Source organism: Hyla sarda, chromosome 11, assembly GCF_029499605.1.
Source record: "Hyla sarda isolate aHylSar1 chromosome 11, aHylSar1.hap1, whole genome shotgun sequence".
In the NCBI taxonomy this organism is placed as follows: domain Eukaryota; kingdom Metazoa; phylum Chordata; class Amphibia; order Anura; family Hylidae; genus Hyla; species Hyla sarda.
Genome location: NC_079199.1, coordinates 19,052,783 through 19,079,202, shown reverse-complemented (window position 1 = coordinate 19,079,202; position 26,420 = coordinate 19,052,783). Strand labels below are relative to the sequence as shown.

At 40.7% G+C, this 26,420-nt stretch overlaps 1 protein-coding gene across 4 annotated transcripts in view; it reads right to left on the bottom strand.

Annotated features, from left to right (window-relative positions):
* Nucleotides 1-18,260, bottom strand: part of VCPKMT (valosin containing protein lysine methyltransferase) — a 77,512-nt gene extending 59,252 nt beyond the window's left edge. For 3 of the 4 annotated variants that reach the window (XR_008849047.1, XR_008849048.1, XR_008849049.1), the window contains exons 1-6: nt 17,978-18,260; nt 16,570-16,680; nt 16,368-16,440; nt 14,465-14,584; nt 13,884-13,988; nt 11,427-11,516 (exon numbers count right to left, since the gene is read on the bottom strand). Coding sequence is in view for 1 of the 4 variants with exons in the window: in XM_056547247.1 (XP_056403222.1) it covers nt 13,884-13,988; nt 14,465-14,584; nt 16,368-16,440; nt 16,570-16,680; nt 17,978-18,237 (669 nt within the window). In the remaining 3 variants the exon portion in view is untranslated. Of the gene's footprint in view, nt 1-10,350; nt 11,517-13,883; nt 13,989-14,464; nt 14,585-16,367; nt 16,441-16,569; nt 16,681-17,977 lie in introns of those variants that run through there. The other variant, XM_056547247.1, reaches the window with a different exon arrangement.
* Nucleotides 18,261-26,420: the final 8,160 nt, after the last annotated feature.

Genomic DNA, 26,420 nt, shown 5'->3' with positions numbered 1-26,420 from the left:
GCCCAGGGAGATTAGCTACAGTGCCATGGGTTACAAACTTCTTGATAATGTTGCGCACACATAAGTCATTTGTGAAATTGCACCAAATTTATAGCCAGACTTGCGCCTTTTTGTAAATTTGGTGCAGTGAGTTAAAAAGCCATCCATGAAAAAAAAAAAAAGGAGTTAAAAAACACATACCACAGCGATTATTCGGAAAGACCCCCCATAAACCCTATTGAGCATCTGTGGTGAATCCTCAAACAGAAGGTGCGGAGTGCAAGGAACCATTTCTGAAACAATCGCAGGGGCGGGTGTTCTGGTAGTGATCTCGAGTGTTTACATGTGGGTATCACGTTTGCTTATGGCTGTTTGTTCTAATGTATTTTGCACTTGTATTGTGATATTTTTTTATGTATACTTTGCCATACCTGTATACCCGTTTACATTGTACTCACACCTAAGGTGTGTTGGATAACATTGCACATATGTTTATTGTTTTACTCTGCACATCCCCACTACGCCCCATTTTTCAGTTGCTACCATCTCGTATACAGGCATTTTAAAAGGGGAACTCCGGTGGAAAACCTTTTTTTTTATTTTTTTTTAAATCAACTGGTGCCAGAAAGTTAAACAGATTTGTAAATTAAGAAAAAACTATGTAGGTGTGTGCAGCTCACAACTATTACGCACCGAGGTCAAACGGGACAAGCAACTATACCTTAAATGCTAAAAAAGGGAAAACCAAAAAATACAGTATAGCCCGGACCTTCTAGGTGAGTATAAAATAGATATACGTGGATCGTGCTTCAATAATAATTATCATTTATTTATAAAAATAAGATTTATAAAAATAAGATTTCAACACTTCTCACAGGGCCCTTGTGAGAAGAACATACACATTAAAAGGCAACCTAACAATGTATTAGGCAATAATATTAAAATTATAAACTTGGCATAGAGTAAAAATAGCAGAGTAAGATCTGTACCATGCAAATGTATTAGAAAGTTGCTCTTGTAGATGTTTAGGGTAAATGTGTCCCTTTTAGATACAGTAGCAAACAGTTTGTGTTATTGGAAATTGTTACCGGTCTGTAAATTGTAGCTCAGGCGGTGGATAATGCTCCCGCAACGGCTGAATGTCCGTGGTGTGCACAGTTCACTGTGCGGTGCTTCCAATTTGTAAGCTTGGTCCAGTAGGGTCTGAGCGTGGTGGCAGTCTCTGTCGGATAAGGCGCTGGCAGGCGCCGAAGATCGTGATGGTGTCCGGGGACTGCTGGCGCTGGCGTGCGCTAAAGTTGGTATTCCTCACCGCTTTGTAGACAGGACCATATACTGGAGGGCTGGAAGTTCACCTCGTGGTGGCGGCGTCTGACGTCAGAGCCGGGATGGCTACACCAGAATAGTTGCACCGGGATGGATCTGAGCTGCTGGACCGGGTAGGTAGCAGAGTGAGAGCGCTAATAATGGTACAGTTCATGAAGTGTAACTGGCCATGAAATTTGGGCACAGTTTAAATACTACTATGCCAGTAGATACCGACTAGACGCGTTTCAGGGTTGTATAATATAACCCTTTCCTCAGTAGTCATGATAGTTGCCATAGATCATCAGTTGTTTTATATGGGCACAAATCCCACCCCTTAACACATTGATAGATAATAATAAAAAGCATAAATGGATTCAATGGATCGGTTCACCTAGAGAGCAGTACTAAGTATAGAGTAGTGTGTGAATTCTGTTGGAAGATTGTAACGATGCGTTTTCCCAAACAGATGAGTTTTTTAGTATAATAAAGAGAAATAGTATTAAATAACAGACAGTGTATTGAGAATAAATAAATAGAGGAATACAATAAAATACAATGAAATAAAACAGGAATGAAACAAGAAAAGTAATAAAAATAAAAAATAAAAATAAATGTAGATAACCATAGATATAAAATAATTATAGTAGTCAAAATATGATGGAAATAAGAATGGAATAAAATATAAAAAATGAGAAAAAAAAAAAGAAAATAAGAATAAAAGTTTAAATATAAAGAATATAAGAATAAAAATAAAAGTAAGAAAAATAAAATATTAGGAAATAAATAATTAAAAAATAAAAATAAAAATTAGTGATGGAAAATAAAAATTAATATAAATAATAATAAAATGAGACAAAATGTAAATAAATAAATAAAAATAAATAATTAAATAAAAAAGTAATAGTGACATAAAATAATAATGGATATAAGGACATCGTGGTACAGATCTTACTCTGCTATTTTTACTCTATGCCAAGTTTATAATTTTAATATTATTGCCTAATACATTGTTAGGTTGCCTTTTAATGTGTATGTTCTTCTCACAAGGGCCCTGTGAGAAGTGTTGAAATCTTATTTTTATAAATCTTATTTTTATAAATAAATGATAATTATTATTGAAGCACGATCCACGTATATCTATTTTATACTCACCTAGACGGTCCGGGCTATACTGTATTTTTTGGTTTTCCCTTTTTTAGCAATTAAGGTATAGTTGCTTGTCCCGTTTGACCTCGGTGCGTAATAGTTGTGAGCTGCACACACCTACATAGTTTTTTCTTTCTTGACTTGTTATACCTAGTGTGAACGTGCTCCAACTATAATATATTTATACAATGAATATTTGGTCACACCTAGAGAGCAAAAAACAATCTATTGAGAAATATAAATTTAACAATTCACAATATGATTTACCTATAGAGCAAAATAATTTAGCAGTAATTCAGACATTCAAAAAGTTGGAGGTTATAATGTCCAAAAGGTTAAGGAATCAGTGGGAAATTAAAAGCTTATCCCATTTATTGGAGATAGATATTATCCCCAAAGGTTTAAGTTTATCAAAAAACCCCGCTGCAGACCTTGAAGGAGAGACATTCAATAACAAGTGGAATAAAACATTAAAAGAATACTCGAGAGGCTTGGTACAACTTGTCATAGACAGAAGACAGGAATTGTTAAACACCTGTGATTCACAAATCAATCAATTAAAATCTGAAATGGACAAGTTCGACCAAAACTCAGAGTACTTAAAATATCAAGAAGAAATTTGTAATAAATTGGATAGATTAGAGATGGAGATAATTAACAGAAAAAACAAGAAATTACTGTGGCAGTCACAAAAACAGAAACAAACTGTTAGTACACAGGAAAATTATAATCAGTATAATGTACCAACTCAGAACCGCTTTGCCCCCCCTTCAGAGAATGGCGATTTTTTAGAGTCAAACCACAATTACAAAAGACCTCACTATGTGAGGGAAGATACCCAATACAAAAATTCTCCCCAAAGAAACAATTACAGACCATTTACAGGATACAGGAACAGTCCGTATCACCCTCGCCCAAATTATTACAAAAACCAATCCTATCAGAACAAATCTCAACCAAAATACCAACACAACCAATCAACATACAGAGAAGTTTTATTATCCAAAGCCCCACCAAAAACCCACATGATATCAGCAGAGATACACTCGTCCCCCCCTCCCCAACAGCTATTAGGAACACCAAACAAAAAAAGAGGCTACGCAGAAGACATCGAGCTCGATCACACAACACAACCTCCATTAAAAATAGTCAAACCCCATCAGGGAACACATCCATTATAAATTTAAGTAATCACATTTTGACACCAGCACAAGAAAAACTGCTAAATAAAGGTTTAAAATATGCCCCGTCACATTCACTAGACAAATTTCAGACATATGTAGGTGTAGAAAAATATATCCGTAATATTTGTTTAAAAAAACACTTTCAGAAAACCCCATTTGAACGCACAATGAGTGAAACAGAATACATTCACACTGAATGTAAACCAAAGTCATGGTTTTACCCAAAACACCTAATGGGGCCTGATGTTACCACTTTTAAAAAATTGGTGGAAAATGATCTGAGGGGTATCCAAGATACTAAGCATTTTAAAGATAATATTTCTCATAAAGAAAAATTGGCAATAAAAGAACTCCAAACATTGGAGGGGATTACCATTCGCCCCGCCGATAAAGGGGGTGGACTTGTTATATTAAACACTACTAATTATATACAAGAATGCAATAGACAGTTGGGAGACATAACTATTTATCAGAAGTTAAAATCAGACCCCACCCAGGAATACTCTCAAACATTACAACAATTGTGCAAAGAGGCAGCGGTAGAGGAAATCTTAAATGAAAGGGAACATCTTTTTATACTTGGGACCCCAGATCGAATCCCAGTATTCTACTGTCTCCCAAAGACACATAAATCATTAATCGACCCCCCGGGGAGACCTATCGTGTCTGGGATAGGTTCGATTACTTCGAACTTGTCCCAGTACGTGGATAGGTTTCTCCAGCCATTTGTTCAAAAAACTCATACGTATTTAAAGGATACCACTCAGATCATAGAAATCTTGGAAAAATTCAAATGGACTGATAAACACATATTAGCCACTTTAGATGTATCATCATTGTACACTATCATTAAGCACGAATAAGGAATAGCAGCAGTTACACACTTCCTTCAACAAGGTCACATTAAATCACCTCAGATTAATTTCATCACCTCAGCTATTCGTTTCATTCTAACTCACAATTATTTTTATTTTGAAGGGGATTTTTATTTGCAGTTAATTGGTACCGCGATGGGCACCAGGTTTGCGCCAAGCTACGCCAATTTATTTATGGCAAAATGGGAGGAGAGTACCATCTTACCTCGGCTTGGCGCAGGCCTGGTGCTCTGGAAGCGGTACATTGACGATATTATCCTAATTTGGGAGGGGGACACAGTTGATTTAAAACACTTTATAACTAATTTGAACACTAATGATCACAATCTTCACTTCACATCCACTATCAGTAAAACCAGTATCAATTTTCTAGATATTGTTGTAAGTGCTGATCGGGACAACCTCATATGTAAGACATATTACAAACCAACAGCCAAGAACTGCTTCATAGGTTACTCCAGCTGTCATCTACCTAGATGGTTGATTAATGTCCCAAAAGGACAATATCGGAGGTTAAAAAGAAATTGTACCTCAGACGAACAATTTTTGGAAGAGGCACAACAACTCACCAATCAGTTTAAAGAGAAAGATTATCCCGATCAGCTACTTCAACAGTCTCTGGATCATGTGAGAACACTAGATAGGACCACCTTTTTTACAAAAAGAGAAAAAATCAATAATGCTGACAGTTTTGGAGGTAAATTGGTGATTCCCTTTAATAGATCATACAAAAAAATAGAAGGAATAATTAAAAAACATTGGCATCTATTACAACAAGATCGAGAGGTGGGCCCACTACTACCGTCACGTCCCCCAATAGTATATACCCGAGCCCCAAATTTAGGCTTGACTATAGCACCATCCATAAAACCACCCCCAAAGAAACTAAGCAACTCCTGGCTAACCACCAAAGGATTTATTAGGTGTGGAACATGAGCCAATTGCACAAAAATAAAGGGCCCCAAAAAAGTTGTAGAAATTTGTTCTCAAACCAACACTTTTAAATGGAAAATTGAAGATCTAATAACTTGCAATTCAAAGGGTGTCTTATATATTATAGAATGTGGATGTAAGAAGCAATATATTGGCCGAACTAAAAGGGCCCTCAAAATGAGGATAGCTGAACATCTTAATAATATTAAAAACAAAAACCTGAAACATCCACTGTCTGCACATTTCTCCACAGTTCACAATAGTGACATGTCCTCTCTCTCCTTCACTGGTCTCCAGCTAATCAAAAAAGATTGGCGAGGGGGCAGTTTCTTATTGAAAATGTCCAAAGCGGAAAGCAAGAAAATATTTGAATTTGCAACATTAGAACCTGGCGGACTCAACTCCAACTTCGAACTCTTTGGATTTTTATAGGGGATTTACTCGGCCCATTGGAACACCCCTATTTGGTCATTAAGGGGTTATCCCATGGGCTGACCTCATCCCCTATAGATTCATCTACAACGATGTCCTTATATCCATTATTATTTTATGTCACTATTACTTTTTTATTTAATTATTTATTTTTATTTATTTATTTACATTTTGTCTCATTCTATTATTATTTATATTAATTTTTATTTTCCATCACTAATTTTTATTTTTATTTTTTAATTATTTATTTCCTAATTTTATTTTATTTTTCTTACTTTTATTTTTATTCTTATATTCTTTATATTTAAGCTTTTATTCTTATTTTCTTTTTTTTTCTCATTTTTTATATTTTATTCCATTCTTATTTCCATCATATTTTGACTACTATAATTATTTTATATCTATGGTTATCTACATTTAGTTTTATTTTTTATTTTTATTACTTTTCTTGTTTCATTCCTGTTTTATTTCATTGTATTTTATTGTATTCCTCTATTTATTCTCAATACACTGTCTGTTATTTAATACTATTTCTCTTTATTATACTAAAAAACTCATCTGTTTGGGAAAACGCATCGTTACAATCTTCCAACAGAATTCACACACTACTCTATACTTAGTACTGCTCTCTAGGTGAACCGATCCATTGAATCCATTTATGCTTTTTATTATTATCTATCAATGTGTTAAGGGGTGGGATTTGTGCCCATATAAAAACACTGATGATCTATGGCAACTATCATGACTACTGAGGAAAGGGTTATATTATACAACCCTGAAACGCGTCTAGTCGGTATCTACTGGCATAGTAGTATTTAAACTGTGCCCAAATTTCATGGCCAGTTACACTTCATGAACTGTACCATTATTAGCGCTCTCACTCTGCTACCTACCCGGTCCAGCAGCTCAGATCCATCCCGGTGCAACTATTCTGGTGTAGCCATCCCGGCTCTGACGTCAGACGCCGGCACCACGAGGTGAACTTCCAGCCCTCCAGTATATGGTCCTGTCTACAAAGCGGTGAGGAATACCAACTTTAGCGCACGCCAGCGCCAGCAGTCCCCGGACACCATCACGATCTTCGGCGCCTGCCAGCGCCTTATCCGACAGCGACTGCCACCACGCTCAGACCCTACTGGACCAAGCTTACAAATTGGAAGCACCGCACAGTGAACTGTGCACACCACGGACATTCAGCCGTTGCGGGAGCATTATCCACCGCCTGAGCTACAATTTACAGACCGGTAACAATTTCCAATAACACAAACTGTTTGCTACTGTATCTAAAAGGGACACATTTACCCTAAACATCTACAAGAGCAACTTTCTAATACATTTGCATGGTACAGATCTTACTCTGCTATTTTTACTCTATGCCAAGTTTATAATTTTAATATTATTGCCTAATACATTGTTAGGTTGCCTTTTAATGTGTATGTTCTTCTCACAAGGGCCCTGTGAGAAGTGTTGAAATCTTATTTTTATAAATCTTATTTTTATAAATAAATGATAATTATTATTGAAGCACGATCCACGTATATCTATTTTATACTCACCTAGAAGGTCCGGGCTATACTGTATTTTTTAGATTTGTAAATTACTTCTATTAAAAACTCCCAATCCTTCCAGTACTTATTAGCTGCTGAATACTACAGAGGAAATTTTCTTTTTGGAACACAAAGCTCTCTGCTGACATCACGAGCACAGTGCTCTCTGCTGACATCTCTGTCCATTTTAGGAACTGTCCAGAGCAGCAAATGTTTGCTATGGGGATTTACTTCCTCCTTAGTTCTTAAAATGGACAGAGATGTCATCAGAGAGCACTGTGGTCATGATGTCAGCAGAGACAAAAAGTGTTCCAAAAAGAAAAGAATTTCCTCTGTAGTATTCAGCAACTAATAAGTACTGGAAGGATTAAGATTTTTTTTAAATCAAAGTAATGTACAAATCTGATTAACTTTCTGGCACCAGTTGATTTAAAAAAATAAAAATAAATAAATAAATAAAGTTTTCCACCGGAGTACCCCCTTTAAGTGTATGGCTCTGATGTTAGGAACTTTAATAAAGATTCGAATATATATATATATATATATATATATATATATATATATATATATATATATATAAATAAAGCAAAATCATCGGTAGTTGCAGTATCTTGTAATACCTTTTTTTGTTGGACTACCAAGATTATGTAGACAAGCTTTCTGCTGTAGTTTTGTTATTGTAGGCAGACACAGTCTGTAAAACACTAGCACCCCCTATAGGACATTGCCCTCATTGCAGCTTATGTCAGCGCCAATGCCTAAAACAGTGTTTCCCAACCAGGGTGCCTCCAGGTGTTGCAAAACTACAACTCCCAGCATGCCTGGACAGCCTTTGGCTGTCCAGGCATGCTGGGAGTTGTAGTTTTGCAACATCAGGAGGCACCCTGGTTGGGAAACACTGTTCTAGATGCTCTGGTCAGATGCCTAAGGGACTGAACAGTCAGGATCAGAACTCTCTCTTATCCTGTGCACTGTTGCCAGATGTCATCTGCCACCCATGTATAGAGGAGGCTAAGCTCCTGGGATTGCTCTGTACTGCCCTCCCGCCATTATGATTTTAAAGAACTTTGAATGAATCAATACAAATAAGAAATTCTGTAAGATATCCGATCAGAGAAATATGCTTCCTTCTGCTTTCCTCTCCCCCTTTCTAATAGGTTTATCACTAATAGAAATCTGTCTTTAGCAGAATGATGATAAATTTGCAGCTGTACTGAGATCAGGTTACACTGCCCATACAGGTCTATAGAAAAGAGAAGGGCCACATTGAACAGGTGAGGAGAAAGTCCAGGGGAGAAACAGATTACCGGCTTACTGTGGCATGGAAAGAGCTGGATTCACAGGTGAGAGCCTTGTTTGTAAGGTTGGGTTCACACCACGTTTTTGCAATACAGTTCCCGTATACATTTTCAATTTGAAAACCGAACAAAACCGCATTGAAAACCGTACGCATTGACTCTCCATTGAAAAAGCGTATGCCAAAAGATGCACCAGGTTGTGTCCGTTTTGCATCCTGTACGGGTTTTGTCTTTTTTTTTTTCTCGTACCCAAAACCGTAGAATACCACGGTTTTTGGTCCAGGTGAAAAACCATATTGAAACGTATACGTATTTTTTAATTTATTTTTTACATGGGAGTAAATGGGAACCGTACAGAACCGTATGTACGTACGGTTCCATCTGATTTGCACCATACGGTTTTTGACTTGGAATTTCAAACAAACAAGTGAAACTTCATTCATAATGGAATGAAAAGTTATAAATGTGTACTTTATTATTTTCATAAACATTATTTTTCAAACCGTATACGGATTAAAATTTGAACATACGCTTTGATAGTTTAGTCCGGTTTTGAGGAATCCTTTTTTTTTTACCTTATACGGGAACTGTATTGCAAAAACGTGGTGTGAACCCAGCCTAAGTCTTGTTTCTGCTTTGTGAATACAAATTGTATGCAGGTGTGAGATTTGGAAACAGGGCTCATCTTCCAGCTGACTGTCAATCAAGCAGGGATGGGAAGAGGAGTATAGAGGCATCTAGCCCTCAGCACTTCAAGTGCTTGGCATCAAATAATAAAATTATTCTTATTTATTTATTTTACGCTATTGAAGCAAAGACAGGTAACAGCTTATCTAACAGTGTCAGCAATTTGGAACATGAATTGCAGTGTCAGCTTTAGATTTCCTTTAAGGCACATTTACCCAGCAACCCTTATTATAATTCATTTTTCTCCAATCGGTCAGTTTTGTCAGTCTCTATTAGAGATGAGCGAACTTACAGTAAATTCGATTCGTCACGAACTTCTCGGCTCGGCAGTTAATGACTTATCCTGCATAAATTAGTTCAGCTTTCAGGTGCTCCGGTGGGCTGGAAAAGGTGGATACAGTCCTAGGAAAGAGTCTCCTAGGACTGTATCCACCTTTTCCAGCCCACTGGAGCACCTGAAAGCTGAACTAATTTATGCAGGACAAGTCATCAACTGCCAAGCCGAGAAGTTCGTGACGAATCGAATTTACTGTAAGTTCGGTCATCTCTAGTCTCTACACAAGTAAAAAATAGAATATATGTTAACTTTTATGCAGACTCCGTTTTACCACTTTCTTTTGTAAGTTAAAAACACACACAACCCCTCCCCCCCCTTCCCCCCCCCAAAAAAAACAACTAAGAAACTGTTGCTCAGTGGTTAGTACTGTTTCCTTGCAGCGCTGGGGTCCTGGGTTCGAATCCCACCAAGGACAACATCTGCAAAGAGTTCTCTCTGTGTTTACTCCAGTTTCCTTCCACACCTCAAAAACATACTGATCGGTTTAGATTAGTGTTTCCCAACCAGGATGACTCCAGATGTTGCAAAACTACAACTCCCAGCATGCCTGGACAGCCAAAGGCTGTCCAGGCATGCTGGGAGTTGTAGTTTTACAACATCTGGAGGCACCCTGGTTGGGAAACACTGGTTTAGAATGGGAGCCCCAATGGGGACAGGGACCAGTTTGAGTGTACGGCGCTGCGGACTGTGTGCGCTATATAAGGAGTTATAATAAAAAAAAATATATATATAATATATATATATATATATATATGTTTCTATTGCCTTCATACCATTCATTACACATGGGGCACAGATCACAGAGAATACACAGATCCCTACAGCTTTCTCTGTATATCAACAGATCCTAAGGATCAGGAGCTGACATACTGCGGCAAAGCAAGACTGCGTATAAATCCACCATGTGACCCTGACTTCAGATCACTAGAAGAAGCACTTGTAAGATGAAAGGCGACTTTTTAGGCCCAATGTTATTCAGTAGTGTGTAAAGCAGAAGATCGGTCATACTGCAGACGTGTGATCCCCAATTCCATTCCTGCCTCCAATAAGTTTGTTGTCCCGATGGATAAAGCTTCTACAGTTCTGGTTCAGCACCATTTTGCCTTTTTAGGGTACGTACAGACGAGCGGATTTTCCGCGCATATTTCGCTGCGGATCCTACGCTGCAGGATCTTTATATGCTGCCTTTACATGTGCCTGCTTGGAGCAGCAATACGCCGCTACGAGCAGACACACTGTGACGTGCGATTCGGTGTGCGCAGTATACTCTCACATTGCTGAAGCTCTCGGCCTAGCTCATTGAGCAGGGGGAGCAGCCGCGATATGTGCGAGTACACCATGCATGTGCAGCGACTCGCACATCGCTTCAGTGTGTCTGCACGCAGTGGCGTATTGCCGCTCCGAGCAGGCACATGTAAGGACACCATACAGAGGTCCTTCAGCAGCGTAAAATACACTGTAAATCCGCTCGTCTGAATGTACCCTTATTGTAAATGTGCAAGGTGTTATAGCTGTGTCCTGGGGAATTCTGGCTGGAGATCACTAGTGTAGACTGTCTCCTTTAACCCTCCCCCCAGGGGCACAGTCTCTTCCTCAGTGATGTGCAGGGGTAGGAAGAACCTACAGGTGGCTGCAAAATACACCTAAACCATAATCTCATCCTCTACCAATGTCCCCTCCGCCATCCGGCACACATTTACCAGTGTCTTATCACAGCATACGGCTCCAGTAACGCTGATGAAGCGATGATGACTTTTCGGTCCAATTTTTCTTTTTACATTTTTAAAGAGCTGAAGAAAGAGAAAACATAAGTCATAAAAAACTCTGCAAACCCCATAATCCTTGTGATACACAATACTGGGATAAGAGAAGAGCAGTGTAATATAGGGAAAAAAAATACTAATAAAAGGGTATGCACACACACACACACACCTCATATGCAGTAAGAAATATGCTGCGTACGTACTAAAAGCAGACAGACAGAGCTTCCCCACCACCGCAGCCCTGTGTGTGCAGTAAGGTTTGGAGGCTGGTCCCCACATCATAGTTATATCTGTGCGTTCAGCTCTCCTTCAAACCTTACTGCACACAAAGGGTGCTGCAGGAAAGCCCTGTGTGTCTGCTCATAGCGCGTATGCAGCACATTTCCCGCAGCATGAAATACCCTGCACATGTGTGAGACGTAGGGCTAAAAGGGGTTATCCAGCCAGAATTTTTTTTCTCATCTGAGATCAGATGATTATTCCCTATCCTGTGTACATGGGATGTTTTTGGGGCTTTATAATACCTTTTAAGTTATTCAAGGTCTGCACACAAGGATTTGAATTAGATGTATACAACAGCACACAGCATCCCCCTTTCCTGTGGCTGAAAAACAGTCACGGCCAGTGACAATTAAAGGGGTACTCCACTGGCCAGCACTCGGAACATTGAGTTCCGAACTCTGTGCACACTGCTGACATCAGGCCACGCTCCCTCATTGCAAGTCTATGGGAGGGGGTGTGGTGGCCGCCACGCCACTCCCATAGACTTGCAATGAGGGGGAGTGGCTCGACGACACAAGGGGGCATGGCCGACCCCCGCAGTGCGCACACTGTTCCGAATGCTGGCCAGTGGAGTACCCCTTTTAAATTTAGTTATGAACTCTCTGCATCATTGCAGACGGCTGAGAAGAGCAGTATTGGAACGCTGTTTTCCTTACCTGTCAGGTCCCAGGGATGGCCTATGAGTTTCTGGGGACCTTCAGGTTTGCATTAAAGGGCTACTTTGGTGGGAAAATTTATTTTTCAATTAAACTGGTGGCAGAAAGTTATACAGATCTGTAAATCACTTCTATTTAAAAATCTTAACCCTTCTAGTACTTATCAGCTGTTGTATGCTCCAGAGGAAGTTGTGTTGTTCTTTCCAGTCTGACCACAGTGCTCTCTGCAGCACCTTTGTTAGGAATGGTCAGGAGTGGGAGCAAATCCCCATAGCAAACGACAGTTCCTGACATGGACAGAGGTGTCAGCAGAAAGCACTGTGCTCCGTCTGGAAAGAACTACACAGCTTCCTCTGCAGCATTGAGCAGCTGATAAGTATTGGAATGATTAGAATTTATAAATAAGACATAATTTACAAATCTGTATAATTTTCTGGCACCAGTTGATTTGAAAACGTTTTTTTTTTTTTTAAATCTTTCGGAGTACCGCTTTAAAGTTCAGTCCATCCCAAGATTTTAGCATGAGCACCATGAGACCAAACATCTCTGTGTAGCCCTGTGCTTCGGGATGAGTGAAATTATTACAATGATTAAATGGGCACTGTCATTAAAACTAATTTTTGCTATTCCACTCCTTATGGTAAATAAATCTTTCTAATGTACTTGAAAAAAATTTAAGTTTTGTGTTTAAAGAAGCTGCCACTAGGTGTCTCCCTACTTGTCCAAAGCACATTTCCCCCTATCTCTTGGGGGGTGCAGCCTTAGCCAATCATAGCTCATCTCCCACTCAACTGCTCTGGGCTGTGTGTAACTGAGTGAGGGAGGAAGTTATCCCCTGTATGGCTTCAGATGATGTCACACCTGCTGGGGAACGCCCCTTCACAGTCTGTGAATCTGACGGAGACTGAGCAGAAAATACAAAGCAATATCAAGGTAGAAAACAAACAAAAAAATAAAAAAATAAAGGCCGGGGGAGGTTTATCATGATGGGGGCAGTGACCTGGGAGGATTATAACATTTAACAAGATCATGAGAGGTATCCTTTAACCCTTAAACTGTACCTGTATGTTGGCGATTTGAACCAAGATAAAAAGGTCAGAAGTGTAAAACCTCTGTTTGCAGTCAATTAATGGAGACATTATGAAATTACATCCCGAAATCCTGACTGCCACACTTTTTTTTGTCTACATGTATCTATAGTATAATTGTATGATATGATCAGGACTATGAGGGATTTACGATCTTTGAATAGCTTAGAGTGCCCTTGCAAATTGTGAGAAAATAAAACAAAAAGTCTGAGGAATTGAGGAAATTGCAGAGCTTTTTGTAACACCAATGTTTTCCAAACATTGAGTCTCCAGCTTTTGCAAAAGTACAACTCCAAGCATGCCCAGACAGCCGAAGAGCACCCCTATAAGAAATAAACAGGGAGGAACCTTCACAACACAGAACTTACTTATTTTTTCCTGTAGATTTGTAGAATATGAATGTCCTCGCTCCGGTACTCCTCATCGTGTGTATCAATGGGCACTTCCTCATAGTCAAAATCAATTTTCAGCAGCTGCAAAAAAGGAAACACAGTGAGACGGGAAGGTGCAACTGTGATCATCCTGATCTTTCTGGTTCTTGACTATGATGCTAGAATTATGGGACGGATAGAATTACTGTGACCCTCAATGAATAGAAGAAGACAGAAAGCAAAGTAACCGTGTATAATGATACAGATCCTTGCCATTCTGGGTGAAAGGAAAGCAGGGTGAAAACTGGCAACGGGCGCTGTCACGGCTACCAAATATATACAGATAGGGGGACTTCCATATGAAAGCACCCGTGTGTGTTAGTGAATAAACCATATCATTCCTACCATAGCAGATCTCCAGGGCTTCATGTTCTAGGTCAGTGGTCTCCTACTTGTGGCTGTTGGAGAACTACAACTCCCAGCTGGACAGTCACAGGTTGGAGAACAGTCTTTGTGCATAGGACCAACTACAACCATTAGGAAAGGGTAAATAGTTATGAAAATCATATAGTTCTTACCTCAAAAAACTTCCGTTCTATTTCGGGATTCTTCCCGGTGGTCCGCTCTTCATAACAGCATAAAATACAAGTCTCGCTACTTGCCAGGTCCCTCAGGGTCTTCAGTAATGGCTTTAGGGACTGTGTTATAAGGAAGGTGAATTTAAAAAAAAATATATAAAAAACAAACAAAAAACGGCCGCTTTAGTTTAGCTGCCACATGGTTGTGTCTGGTATTACAGTGGTGCTACAATGATGGGAATGGATTGAAGCTGCAATAATGCACATAACCTGTGGACAGGAGAGGCGCTGTTCATGGAAGTAAGCAGCCATGTTTTTGCAAACCTATACAACCCTTTAAGGGTCTATTCACACATACAGTATTCTGCGCAGATTTGAAACTATGTTTAGTTTACATTGAAATCTGCAGCAGAAAATCCTGTGCATCAAATCTGCGCAAAATACTGTACATGTGAATAGACTATAAAAGGATAAATGTAGAAAAAAAATATATATATATATATATAAATATATATATATTTATTTTTTTTACAGTGCCTTGCAAAAGTGTTCGCCCCTTCCCCTCCCAGAACAGGGAATTTTCTCATGGTATAACCGCAGTTATAAATTGATTTAATTGCGATTTTATTTAATGGTCCAACATTATTATTATTATTATTATTAAAGGGGTACTCCGGTGGAAACTTTCTTTTTTTTTAGGTCTTTTTAAGTCAACTGGCTCCAGAAAGTTAAGCAGATTTGTAAATTACTTCTACTAAAAATGTTTTATCCTTTCAGTACTTATTAGCAGCTGTATAATACAGAGGAAAATCTTTTCTTTTTTTTATTTAATTTGTCTGTCCACAGTGCTCTCTGCTGACACCTCTGTCCATTTTAGGAACTGTCCAGAGCAGGAGAGGTTTGCTATGGGGATTTTCTCCTACTCTGGACAGTTCCTAAAATGGACAGAGGTGTCAGCAGAGAGTACTGTGGACAGACAGAAAATAAATCCTGAGGGTGCGTTCCCACAGGGCGTATACGCAGCGTATTTGACGCTGCGCAAAATTTATGGCAGCAGCGGGAAATACGCTGCGTATCCCTTTGCTCACTATACACACAGGGCTTTCCGGCGGCAGCCCTATGTGTGTAGTGAGTTTTGGAGGCAGAGCCGCGCGTCACAGACACGCCGGCATATGGCTCCGCCTCCAAAACTCACTACACACATAGGGCTGCCGCCGGAAAGCCCTGTGTGTATAGTGAGCAAGGGATACGCAGCGTATTTCCCGCTGCTGCCATAAATTTTGCGCAGCGTCAAATACGCTGGGTATACGCCCTGTGGGAACGCACCCTAAAAGAAAATAATTTCCTCTGCAGTATACAGCTGCTAATAAGTACTGGTAGGATTAAGATTTTTTTAATAGAAGTAAATTTACAAATCTGTTTAACTTTCTGGCACAAAAAAAAAAAAAAAAAAAAAAATGTTTTCCACCGGAGTGCCCCTTTAAGTCCTAAGTATTATTATTAAGTACTATGCATGTTGTCTTAATCAAATGGTAAAGGTTTATTTAAACCACAGTATGTAACCGTAGCAAAAATTTAAATATTTATGCAAGGAAATATATTCAATAATTGTAAAGAAAAACTACAACTCCCAGCATGCCCGGACAGCCTTTGGCTGTCCGGGCATGCTGGGAGTTGTAGTTTTGCACCAGTATGTTGTAATAGTAGCAAAATGTCAATACTTATGCAAGGCAATGTATATAATAATTGCAAAACTACAACTCCCAGCATGCTGGGAGTTGTAGTTTTGCAAAAGCTGGAGGCACCCTGGTCAGGAAACACCGGCTCACACGTCCAGCCAGTTTGGTTTATCAGAGCAACTTGCTAACCTGTGGGGAATCCCTGTAATAAAATCTTCACACACCTCTTCATAGTAGATGCAGTCGGCCATCAGGATATAGTCAGGATACGGGGAGATATCCACAATGTCCTCACCCCTGAAATAACAAAATACAAAAAAAAAAACACAAATTTGTAAAAACTTTTTTTTTATTTTTATTTTTTGCCAATCTCAAATAATACATAGAGACATCTGCGCCAATTTTCCAGGTGAGTGAAATACAAACCATTTTAATACCTTCGCTTGGCAAAATCCAGTGATCAGGGCCGAGTTGCTTTCGATGTTCTTTTTCATCAAATCTTGCAAATCTTCAAGATCGGTCACAGTGACGTTGGCTCTGTAAGAATAAAGGATGGTTGGAGATCAGGGTGTGACCAGGGGGCATAGGACTGCACGTATTGTAATATGGAACTAATGCCGAAAATAATAAATATGAATACATAAAATAAAATACAAATATATATATATATATATATATATATATATATATATATATACAGTCCCACTGACCTTTTAAAGGGGATTTATTACGTATTGTATTATGGAACTAATGTAGAATATATATATTAGAGATGAGCGAACTTACAGTAAATTCAACTCGTCACGAACTTCTCGGCTCGGCAGTTGATGACTTTTTCTGCATAAATTAGTTCAGCTTTCCGGTGCTCCTGTGGGCTGGAAAAGGTGGATACATTCCTAGGAGACTCTTTTTTAGGACTGTATCCACCTTTTCCAGCCCACCGGAGCACCGGAAAGCTGAACTAATTTATGCAGGAAAAGTCAGCAACTGCCGAGCCGAGAAGTTTGTGACGAATCGAATTTACTGTAAGTTCGCTCATCATATATATATATATATATATATATATATATATATTTTTTTTTTTCATATCTATATCTCTCATATCTCTCTCTCTATCCCTTTAATAACCCACCAGTCCCACTGACCTTTTAAAAGGGATTTAATAGTTCTATGTACTATAAATTGGGCTCTACAGGCTGTCAGGACATGCTGGGAGTTGTAGTTGCGCAATTGTGAACTGGCCTTAGGCAATGTCCACACGGCGCTGGCATAAGGTGCTAGGATGGCTTAGAAAGGCACCATCTCCATAGACAGCAATGTATTTCCGAGCGGATTCTGCAGAAATAATTGACACGTCAATGCTATGCGGAGACTGAAATTGGAATTTTGCACCATGGAAATTCTGTTATGTGCAAGGTGCAGCAGGATTCCATTGAAAACAATGGGACTCTGCTGCAACAGTATTTTCAAGTGGAATTTTTTCAGTTGGATTCTGCTCAGAAATTCCGCCGTGTGACCATGACGTATACTACATCCCCATGTCATGGCGGCCGGGCATGCTGGGAGTTGTAGTTTTGCAACAGCTGGAGGCACCCTGGTTTGAAAACAATGACTTGCAGTGTCAATCTTGGATTGGTTAGAAAAGCATTCTGGGACTTGTAGTTTAGTTACGTCATCTCCAAACTGTGGACCTCCAGCTATTGGAAAACTACAACTCCCAGCATGCCCAGACAATTGTAGTTTTGTAACAGCTGGAGGGCCACAGATTGGAGACACCTTCTATAAAGGACAGAGCATTCTAAGGCATGCTGGGACTTGTAGTTCTCCTGCTCACCCCAGGGTGGCCGCCATGATGCCCACAATGCCGGTGCCCGAGCCCAGTTCCAGCACGTATTTCCCCGGGAACAGCCCGGGCTCCGCGCTCTCCCGCCGCTCCAAGAACTTGGACAGGACGATGGCGGCGTCCCACACCACACAGCCCACATCCCCGGAGCTCAGCTGCCGGATCTCCAGCACCGAACCGTCCCGCCGCTCCAACTCCCGCACGAACACTCCCGACTCTTCCGCCATGGCGGGAGCGTGAGCAGTGCGCATGCGCGTGTCTATCCAGCCGCAGAACTACAATGCTCGCGCGCATGCGTGCCGTCCGTCCAGCTGCTCAGTAGCGCTTCTTGTAGTTTGCTTTACGTCTTTTTTGTTGTTGTTGTTGTTGTTGCTGCAAACCACCCTAGTAACCAGAACTGAAATACATATAGCACTTTTTATAGCAAAATACTAATACAAAATAATACAACATTGATGTGCCACACACAAAGGGATGATACCAACTAATGTGCTGAGGAAAAGTTGCTGAGTTGCCCATAGCAACCAATCAGCTTGCTTCTTTTATTATCAACAAGGCCTCTGCAAAATGAAAAAAGCAATCTGATTGGTTGCTATGGGCAACTTTTCCTCTGCACAGGTTTTGATAAATCTCCCCCTTGGTTAGGGTATGTTCACACTACGTAATTCCCCACGGAATTGCGCGCCGAGAACATAAACATCAGTGTGAATGGGTTTCCGTGAAACCCGTTCACACCGAGCAATTTCAGCGGCGGACAATTCCGCCGCTGAAATTGTTCAGCGCAAAGAAAGAACATGTTCATTCCTTGCGCGTAAGTCCGCAAACACTGCATAGCCATCAATGGTGACGGCGCAGTGCCGCGCAGTCCATACCGCCTAAAGGTATGTTCACACTATGGATTATGGACGGAATCTCCGCTCGCAGAATTCCGTTCATAATCCGTAGTGTGAACATACCCTTAAGGGGGATAACTTATCAGTAAGGGTTCCAATTATAACAAAGATGGCGGTCAATCGTCACCAGAAAGGTCATTTCCATAGCACGCATGCTCGCCCAATACTCCACTTACTTACTGTCTATGGGACTTCTGAACACAGTTGAGTTCAGCGCATGAGAATTAGCGACAAAAGCTTCCTTATCATGGGGGACATTTGGTCAGACGAACAATGATCAGCTAGTTATTTCCTGTGCTGTGGATAAATTATAATTTATAATCTTGGGATCATCCAAAAATAGAAAAACAGAGCTAATTTCTTCCCAAAACTGCACCACATCTGCCCTCAGGTTGTATGTGGTATTACAACTTGGCTCAATTCACTTCAATGAAACCGAGCTGAAATACCACACACAACCTGAGGACAGATGTGGCACTGTTTTTTGTTTTTTAATCCTGGCTAACCCCTTTAATTCCAGCTGATAAGTGTACAGAGAGGAGACATATAAGCCATAGGTTTCCAAACTGAACCTCCAGCTGGTGCAAAACTACACCTCCCAGCATGCCCAGACAGCCAACGGCTGTCTGGGCATGCTGGGAGGTGTAGTTTAGCAACATCTGCAGTAGAGATGAGCGAACTTCCAGTAAATTCGATTCGTCACGAACTTCTCGGCTCGGCAGTTGATGACTTTTCCTGCATAAATTAGTTCAGTTTTCCGGTGCTCCGGTGGGCTGGAAAAGGTGGATACAGTCCTAGGAGACTCTTTCCTAGGAATGTATCCACCTTTTCCAGCCCACCGGAGCACCTGAAGGCTGAACTAATTTACGCAGGAAAAGTCATCAACTGCCGAGCCGAGAAGTTCGAGACGAATCGAATTTACTGTAAATTCGCTCATCTCTAATCTGCAGCACCACAGTTTGGAGACTGTGATATAAGCAATCACTGGCATAAGCAATCACCTTCTCCGTGTTGTGAAGGCTGCCCCCAAGTGACAGCTTTGGCATTAATAATGAGATATTATTGCAGGTTTTTGGTGCTTGTTTGTCATATGTACCAAGACATCTCATGGGATATACAAAAAAAAATATCCATAGGGTTGTGGGGACCCCAAACTGTGTGTCTCCAGCTGTTGCAAAACTACAAGTCCGGGCACGCTGGGAGTTGTAGTTTTGCAATAGCTGGAGGTCCACAGTTGTCATTTTGTTTAGGTGGTTTCTGTTTATTTTCTGTATTAGAATGGCGCACATGTTTGCTTTTTCTTTCTTATGTTCTTGTTTTTCCAATGATCCAGAAAGGCAATAGACTACAAGGTGCCGATTTTAGAGATATACGGTAGATATTTTTGCATCACTGGACTAATACGGCTATTCCTAACTAATCTATATATATGTATATATATATATAATTTTTTTTTTTTACATTGTTTTAAATGAGAGACGTATGTAAGCGCGTGCACCTGAATAAGCATTTGGATGTGCAATTCATTGCGCTACGTTTTACCGATGCAAATCTCTGGGTATATCAAGTAATCCGTTACAGTGTGCTTTTGATGCATTCTATCATATATACTCGACGGATAGCAAAATCAGGATGTCGACAGCTCCATGGCTGCCTGCGCTAGTTTTATCCTCTTGGGGATGCAGGGCACCCACATAGTGCTTTACCGCCATATATGGGGTATTTCCTTATTCTGGAGAAATTGGGCTACAAATTTTGTGGAGCTTTTTTTTTTCTCTTACTATTTGTGAAACTAAAATTTTTTAGTTAATACCAGCAATTCAGTGTTATAAATCACATTTTTCACTTTTACGGCCCACTGTTCAAAAAAACCTGTGACATGTAAGTACTCACTGTACCCCTTGTTACGTTCCTGGAGGGGTGTACTTTCCAAAATGGTGTCACATGTGGGGGGTTTCTGCTGTTCTGGCACCATGGGAGGTTTGTAAATGCACATGGCCCTAGACTTCAATTCCAACAAACTTTTCACTCCAAAAGCCCAATGGCGCTCTTTCTATTCTGAGTAGAGATGAGCGAACTTACAGTAAATTCGATTCGTCACAAGCTTCTCGGCTCGGCAGTTGATGACTTTTCCTGCATAAATTAGTTCAGCTTTCAGGTGCTCCCGTGGACTGGAAAAGGTGGATAGAGTTCTAGGAGACTCTTTCCGAGGACTGTATCCACCTTTTCCAGCCCACCGGAAAGCTGAACTAATTTATGCAGGAAAAGTCAGCCACCGCGGAGCCGATAAGTTTGTGACGAATTGAATTTACTGTAAGTTCGCTCATCTCTAATTCTGAGCATTGCAGTGTGCCTGCATAGCGCTTTACATCCAGATATGGTGTATTTTTTTTCACAGGCAAAATTGCACTACATATTTTGCAGGGCCTCTTCCCGTTACCCCATGTGAAAACGAAAAATTTGGGGTAACACTATCAATATAGTGTAAAAAAAAAATCACATTGTTCACTTCTACGGCCCACTGTTCAAAAAACCTGTGAGATGTAAGTACTCATTGTAACCCTTGTTACGTTCCTGGAGGGGTGTAATTTCCAAAATGGGGTCACATGTGGGGGGTTTCTGCTGTTCTGGCACCATGGGAGGTTTGTAAATGCACACGGCCCCCGACTTCAATTCCAGCAAAATTCTCTCTGTAAAAGAGCTTCCTAAATGCAACATGGCCCCCAAATACCATGACAGCAAAATTTGCTCGCCAAAATCCCACAGTTGCTCTTTCACATATGAGGTATTTCCATAGTCGAGAGAAATTGGGCTACACATTTTGGGGGGCTTGTTTCCTTATACCACTTTTGATTTTCCCTGAGAAATTAAGATTTTGAAATTTTTGGGAAAATTTTTGAACATTGCTGCTATACTTTGAAACCTTCTAATGTCTTCAAAAAGTTAAAAGATGTCAACTTTATGATGCCAACATATAGTAGACATATTGGAGGAGATTTATCAAAAACTGTGCAAAGGAAAAGTTCCCCAGTTGCCCATAGCAACCAGATCGCTACTTTCATTTTGCAGAGGTCTTGTTAAAAATGAAAGAAGCCATCTGATATGTTAAAGTAGAATATGTCACGGAAAAACAAATCTCTGAATCAGAAGGTAAAAGCATCCCAGAGCTATTGATGCATAAAGTGACAGGGGTCAGAATTGCAAAAAAGGGTCCCTAATGGGTTAAAGTGGTACAAGGAAAAAAAAGTGAAATATTGTCCTTTGTTTACTGTTTTGTAGCAATGGCGGACACTTTTAAATTGGTTGTCAGAACAGGATATATGTTAATCCTAATGAGAGGACATGAATACAGAATAAAAGGGCACAGGGCTCCTTTTCAGTCTGTGGTCTCCAAACTGCGGCCCTCGGAAATGTTGCAAAACTGTAACTCCTAACATCTGGGGGACCACAGTTTGGAGACCACTGGTCTAAGCAATCACCTTCTTAGTGTAGTGAAGGCTGCCCCCTAGTGACAACTGGCATTAACAAGCAAGTTTTCTATATATCTCATGGTCTATACAAAAAACATATCCATATGGTAGTGGTCTCCAAACTGTGCACCTCCAGGTGCAGCAAATCTACATGCTGGGAGTTGCAGTTTTGCAACATTTTGAGGTCTGCAGTTTGGAGACCAGTGCTGTAAAGTGTACCTGTCGCTTCCTAGAGACATAGAATAAGAAAATCCAGTACCCTGCTGTGCGGTACAACATCTGTGTATCTGTGTATTGATGTACTAGAGCAGTGTCTTCCAACCAGTGTGCCTCCAGCTGTTCCATAACAACTCCCAGCATGCTCAGACAACCTTTTGCAACATATGAAGGTCCACAGGTTGGAGACCACTGCACTAAAGTCTATAGGTTCTACATAAAATGCATAAAATAGCCCACTTCTTGTTTTTGACATTCTGACCACTTCATATGGACCTAACGGGGTTTCATAGACTTCAATGGACCAACAAAACACGTAGTCTAAGGCTATGTTCACACAGTATAATTTTGTGAATATATTCTGCCTGGAAATTCCGCTGCAGCAGCGTCCCACCGATTTAAAACAGGATCCTGCTGTACTGTGCACACTGCAGAATTTCCACAGCAAAAACATCTGCCGCAGAAATCTTGATTTCTGTGTCCACAGAAACAATGAACATGTTCGTTGTTTCTTCGGATTTCCGACCAGTCCTAGTAGCAGCGGAACATTCAAATGCGGATATTCTGCACACTTTACTCCATGTAAACAAAGCCTAATAGTAGCCTAATGTTTGATCCATTTCTAAATCTTTACTGTTATTTTGCAGACTACGGGGGAGATTTATAAAACTTGTCCAGAGGAAAAGTTGCTGAGTTGCCCATAGCAACCAATCAGATCGCTCCTTTCATTTTTCAGAGGCCTTTTCAAAAATGAAAGAAATGATCTGATTGGTTGCTATGGACAACTCAGCAACTTTTTTTTTTTGATAAATCTCCCCCAATGTTCAGTCAATTGAAATCAATGGATATGCTACGATATGACGGTATATATCGTTCTACCAGTTTGGCGATGTATAGCGCAAACAGTGTTAAATTGAAGGAGAAACCACAGATCACACATTAGTAGCAGATTCTTACACAAAACAATAATAGAAATAGATCATCTGATTAAGACTACTGTAAATTTATTACATCTGTTCAGAACACAGATACAAAGCACAGTAAAAGGCCACAAGACAGGAAAGAAAGGAAACGTGGCTCTTAGACATCTGTACAAACACTGCGGAAACCTGATAAGTCATCTGACGACCCATGCCGTCCGCCATCAGAGGCCAGTCCGAAAACTAAAATCGTTAATTTCTAACGATAATTTGTTTTCCCTTAGTCCTAACAGTGGCACATATGGGGTATTCTGCCCCTGTGGAACTGGTTAGGACCGGTGGAAATTTTATTGACAAACCTAAGCGAGTGGATAGACCCTCCCAAGTCCCCTATAAAGGGGGAGGAATACCCCTGCCCCCTTGTGTAGTAGCACGTAAAAAATAGAATAAAAAGAAAAGGGAGGGATTGTTGTGCCACTGTTTGGACTAAGGGAAAATAAATTATCATTAGAAATTAACGATTCCCTTACGTCCTAACCAGTGGCACAGATGGGGATTTAGCAGATAACCCCATGGGAGGGCACTCATGCCTGGCGGAGGATAATACTGACCGCCCAAATGAGGAATAGCTAGCTATTCTAGCATCCACTCTATAGTGTGAGATAAAAGTGGAGTGTGCACTCCAGGGAGCTGACTTACAAATAAGTTCCAAAGCAATCGAGCTTCTCTCTGCAAAAGAAGTAGCTACTGCTCTCGTAGAGTAATCTTTAACAAAGTCAGGGGGCTCCAGACCCTGAGAAACATGGGACTCCTGAATAGCTTCCTCGACAGTTGGTTTGGCAGCCTTGTGTCCCTTCCGGGCACTATAAAAAGGGATAAGAAGGTTTTCATCCTTACGGAATTCCTTGGATCGATCCAAGAAAATCCTGAGACATCTCGATAAGTCAAGGGTACGAAGGCCTCTATTTTCTTCCGAGGAGGGGAGAGGAGCTAACACAGGAAGAGAAATAACCTGGTTGATGTTCGGAAAAGTTGGCCCTTTAGGAATAAAAATAGGCAAAAACTTAAGAACCACCTTGTCCAGGGGGAACTGAAGGCTCAAAGGCTGAAAAGGCTTGAAGTTCACTGACTAATTTTTCAAAGGTGATGGCCAACAAAAAGGTAACTGAGTGTAAGTAACTTAGATCCACCTCCTCTAAAGGCTCAAAGGGGGGAGATGATAACCCCCTGAGCACAACAGATAAATCCCATGCAGGGATAGGTCAGATGAATGTAGGCTTTATTCTAGAAGCTCCTTTCAGGAATCTTCTAATTAGGGGGTCTTGAGAAAGAGACCTTTATGGAGGGCGGCCGAGATAACAGAACTTGCACTTTAAGGGTGGAAGATGATAAACCTTTGTCCAACCAGTCTTGCAAGAATTGAAGAATGGTAGGAATGGAAGGATTCTTGGAGGATAGTTGGCACAGGTGACACCATGACAAGAAAATGTTCCAAATTCTTCCATAAGCTTTTGTAATAGCTTCAGATCTGGAGTGCGATAGAGTCTTTAAGACCACTCCTGAAAGCCCTTCTAAGAGTGGAAGGGACTGATCAGCTGTCAGGTTGAACATTTGTAGGTTTGAGCAGCTGTGAGTGTCCCCTGACACTATTGCTTGCTCTGGGGGAAGCCTCCAAAATTGACCTTGACTCATCTGAATGAGTTGAGAGAACCAAGCTTTTTGGGCCAGTTTGGAATGATGGCTATCACAGAGGCTTGGTCCTGCCTGATTTTCATCAATACCCTCGGGATCAAGGCAAAAAAAAAAGGGATGATGTAAGGCCAGCCTCAACCTCCACAGGATTGAGAGAGCGTCTACCGCCACAGGATTGTCTTCCCTGTTAAAAGGAGCAGAATCTCTCCGCCTTGGCGATGAACCTTGTTGCCATGAGATCGATCTCTGGCATACCCCACCTGAGCGTCATCTGATGAAAGATGTCTGGAGGGAGAGACCACTCTCCAGTTGGAAGACCGCTGCTCTGGTGGTCTGCTATGGACATTGAGAGTTCCCCGGATATGAACGGCCGACAAATGGGTGAGGTTTAACTCAGCTCAATCCAGAATCACACCTATCTCTCTCAGGAAACTTTGTGACCTGGTGCCTCCCTGTTTGTTCTTTTTCTCATTAGATAGCGAATTGTTACCTTCTTGGGAACTAAGAGAGATTGGACTGTATCCTGAACCTGTAGCTTTATTTCGGGAGTTAGATGAATTGTCATCTCTACAGAGTCCAGAAGGAACCCCAGGAATTTCACTGAGGTGGCTGGTTGGAGATTGGATTTGTTCCAGTTGATTATCCAGCCTAGTTGGTGAAGGAAGGAAGGATACAGCTGTCTGAATATGTTGGGATAGGATCGCCTGAGAGGAGGATTTAAGAAGCCAATTGTCTAGATAAGGGACTATGGTTAATCCCTGAAGTCTCAAAGCTGCCACCACGGAAACTACACTGCTCAGAAAAATAAAGGTAACATTTAAACAACACAATGTAACTCCAAGTCAATGACACTTCTGTGAAATCACACTGTCCACTCAGGAAACAACACTGATTGACAATCAATTTCACACACTTGTGCAAATGGAACAGACAACAGGTGGAAATTACAAGCAATTAGCAAGAGACCCCTAATTAAGGAGTGGTTCTGTCGGTGGTGACCACAGACCACTTCTCAGTTCCTATGCTTCCTGGCTGATGTTTTGGTCACTTTTGAATGCTGGTGGTGCTTTCACTCTAGTGGTAGCATGAGCCAGAGTCTACAACCCACACAAGTGGCTCAGGTAGTGCAGCTCATCCAGGATGGCACATCAATGCGGGCTGTGGCAAGAAGGTTTGCTGTGTCTGTCAGCGTAGTGTCCAGAGCATGGAGGCGCTACCAGGAGACAGGTCAGTACATCAGGAG